The 3,768-nt window shown below is 32.2% G+C and overlaps 2 protein-coding genes across 3 annotated transcripts in view; one reads left to right on the top strand and one right to left on the bottom strand.

Moving 5' to 3' along the window:
- Window positions 1-3,768, top strand: part of LOC116850669 (NACHT and WD repeat domain-containing protein 2) — a 42,447-nt gene that overhangs the window by 28,094 nt on the left and 10,585 nt on the right. Inside the window, exons 24-25 of the mRNA XM_032829213.1 lie at window positions 1,640-1,798; window positions 2,724-2,913. Of these exons, the coding sequence (XP_032685104.1) occupies window positions 1,640-1,798; window positions 2,724-2,913 (349 nt within the window). The remainder of the gene's footprint in view (window positions 1-1,639; window positions 1,799-2,723; window positions 2,914-3,768) is intronic.
- Window positions 1-3,768, bottom strand: part of LOC116850668 (transformation/transcription domain-associated protein) — a 51,689-nt gene that overhangs the window by 45,339 nt on the left and 2,582 nt on the right. The gene's annotated exons all lie outside the window — the stretch shown is intronic.

Genomic DNA, 3,768 nt, shown 5'->3' with positions numbered 1-3,768 from the left:
TATATATATATATATATATATATATATATATATATATATATATATATGTATACATACTATATATATAATTATACATTGTAAATATACTTATTTTTGTTTCTTTAGATGGATAATAAGAAAAATCGTTTTATTAAAAAGAAAACTTCAGAGATAAACACACATAAAAGAAAACTTTTTACGTATTTACCATAAAAAACAAAAGATGCTAATATATATATATATATATATATATATATATATATATATATATATATATAAATTGAAAATAAAGGTAAAACTCTTGTTTAGGGGACCCCCCTCAGATGACCTTAACTTTGACATGTTATAGAGGTCACCTTCCTGAGTGACTTTCAAAAGGTTTCAGCCACTGCTCATTGTTAAAAAGTTATTGATGAAAGAAGTTAGAAAAATATATAACAATTTCTCGATATTGATACCGTTAACACACACACACACACACACACACACTGCTCGCCAGCAAGCGCGCTTGCCCGCCCGACAGGGCAGGCTCGCGATGTGTGCGTGTCTTCCTATTATATTTTAAGTCTTATAAATACACACTTTTTCTCACACTTTTATGAGAAATGCTCACTCTTTAGCTTAAGTACAACAGACTTGCGCCCTCTCCCTCAGCGCGGTGCGGGGGTCTGGGGGGCGTAATCCCTCTCCATTACACGGCTAAGAACAAGCATCTTTTTTATTTTTTACCATATTTCAACAATATAAACATGGTTATATGGCGGTCGCTTATAGTTTCCGAGATATTAATAAAAAAGATATCTGTCTCTAGCCGTGTAACTGAGAGGCTACGCCCCCAAAATCCCCCGCACCGCGGCGAGGGTGCTGCAAGTCTGTTGTACTTCAACTAAAGAGTGAGAATTTCTCACAAAAGTGAAAGGAAAAATGTGTATTTTATAAAACTGTCTTGAAAAATTACGTTACATTCATACAACTTTTTTTGTTAATAACTTTTTAACAAACAACGACGGCTAAAACCTTCAGAAGATCACTCAGGAGGGTGACCTCTATAACATATGTCAAGATCAAGGTCATCTGAAGGGGGTTCCCTAAACAGGAGTTTTACTAAAATAAATATCAACATTAAGATATTAACATTAAATCATGATTTTTATTGCATATACTTTTTTATTAATTGTTTCATTATAAATTAATCTCAATTTCATTATGTGGCCAGAACAGGTACTTATGATGACAAGAACTGGTATTATGGTGGCCAAAAACAGTGAAATCGGAAATTATGACATAAGTATTATTTTTTAAAAATGTGTTTAATTTATTTTGCCTATCGGTCTTAAATTTATTATTTACAGATTCTTAATAATATATTAAAATAATTAAAGACATTAGATAACGAAGGGAATTTAATTAAAACACGTTTATTTCGTCGAAAATCCTTAAAGTAGCCACAAATGGAGCATCGACTCTAACATGTGTTTTGTCTGTAAATTTTTGACGAGAGACTAAATCTAACACAAATCGTCTAAATATAATTATCAAATATACATCCAAAAATCGTACATCGAAATAGAAAACATTGTATGGGTAATCAGATGTTTGGCTACGTAGAATTAGAATAATCAAAGTGTATGGTTACTTTTGACACTGACCAAATGTATAGGGGTGGCCTTGAACTCATAGAGTTGAAGAAAGGTACAAGCGTGAAAACATATATACCGAAGGTAGCTGAAGGAGTATTTACCGTCATATCAATGTTTAATCGCACAGACGAGTATGTGCTTTATTATCATAGCGGCCGAAAAACTATCAGAGTCTTCAGGCAAGTATATTGAAAGATAGTAAATCTCAAAGAGACAATCAATCTACAAAATTGTTGAAAACTGTATTTTATCTCAATTTGATTTGAATTCATATATGCTTTTAAAAATATATTATTTTATAGTTTCTGCAAAAAGTTACTGAAAATTAGAAATACGTTATTTCTATTTTTTTTTCTTATAAAAACGGTATACAAGTATTTCTTATAAAAATGGTATACAAGGTATCTGCTGCAACTTGCACGTCCGCTTTTGTTAGGTTAGAACTCGCCAAATTTAACACACAAAATCATTTTACAAACAATTTGCACCCTGCACCGCATAGCGCGCGATCACTCATCAATCATTTTCAATTAATAACTAAAAATTTTATGTAGTTTGCAAAATGACAGAAGACTTTTGTGTTTAGTTTAACGAATTCTACCTGCACACAAGCGAGTTACATTAGATATTCTGTACGATACAGTTACACATACAACATACTTTTACTTTATTATATTTTTGCAATATTTGCTTTATTTTATATTATATATTGCGGACTTTTTTTAAAATTTTTATCTCTAAACCATAATGAAAATTTCGCATACATAATCTTGAATACTTAAAGTACACGTATAGAAAAATTGAGAATTTTGTCATTATTTTTTAATTATTTTTTCTTTCAGAGATATCATTAACGTATCATATTAAAGCATTATTTGACGTCATGTTTGCTGGATTTACATCTCAAAATAGAATAATTTTTCATCCAGGCTCTGAATCAATGTCGAGTTGTTTGCGATTACTTTTATACAGATGCAGTATAGGTCAATTTTTAATTCTTTCAAAATTTTTTCATTATTTTTGAAATATGAGACGTTCTTAAATACGTTATAAGGAAAGATTTTAAATTTGCATGAATTTATATGTAAACAATTTATTTCACAGATCTTCAGATTGTGAAATGATATCGAATTATAGAGTACAAGCTGAATTGAGTGCTATTGACAGCACATATGACGGTAAAAGTATTGTTTTGGGAACAGTCGATGGATGTGTATCGGTATTGGCTATTGCTGACCCTAAGAAGCCTGAGATGAAGGAGTATCTAGCAAATGTACCATCTCGCGATGAACAGGTAAGAAATATAGATCCAAAAAAAGAAAACAAATCGTATTATTTGCAGCGTTTGTTAATCTTTATCTGTATACTATATACAAGTTGTCTGACGTACCGTATCAGAGTAAATATAGTATAGCTAGAATAGGTCGGGGTGAATGGAATTGGTGTCTTTTTTTAAACAACCGCGTAAAATTTGGAGATATTAAAAAATTTCTAAAAATGATTTCTACTAAGTGGCAGCCCACTGGCCAATCAGCACGCGCGCTGCGGTGCTGGCTAGCTGGCCAGCCTCTCATGTCCATGCAACAGTGTATGAAACGTTCGTCTCACCGCAGCGCGTGCTGATTGGACAGTGGCCTGAGCTGCCGCTCGGTAGAAGCTGAAAACTTTACCGACAAAATACTGACATTTTTCTACAAAGTTTACGTCGTATTGGTTACACAGAATTACAAATGCTTTTACGCAATGAACGTACGTGCAAAAATAAATAAGAACATTGCTTGATATGTGACAAAAACGAGCAAAAAATTTTTAATGTAAAATCTCAAGCTGTCAGAGTAATATTTGCCTAATCCAAAAGTTCCGTAGCTTATACATACTGAAAGTGTGGATGCTCCAAACAGAAAAATTTTAAAGAACATTGCTCTACCTTCGCATCTATATTTGGAAACTTAAGAATATCGAAAAAGTTTGCAAAAAGATTTCTACACATATATTAGGTTAGGTTCTCCGTTGAATATGGTAAAACAAAGCAACACATTCGTGTAAGTTCTGTATATATAAGAAATACGAAAAGGATAGCGTGATTATGTCAGTGACGATCGTCTCTGCATTATCGACATTGTTCGTCTTAAGGCCAAATCACACTAGT

This window comes from Odontomachus brunneus, unplaced genomic scaffold (assembly GCF_010583005.1).
Source record: "Odontomachus brunneus isolate Ranch 3 - 2012 unplaced genomic scaffold, Obru_v1 Obru_scaffold_151, whole genome shotgun sequence".
Taxonomy (NCBI): Eukaryota; Metazoa; Arthropoda; class Insecta; order Hymenoptera; family Formicidae; genus Odontomachus; species Odontomachus brunneus.
This window is presented reverse-complemented; position numbering and strand designations above follow the sequence as displayed.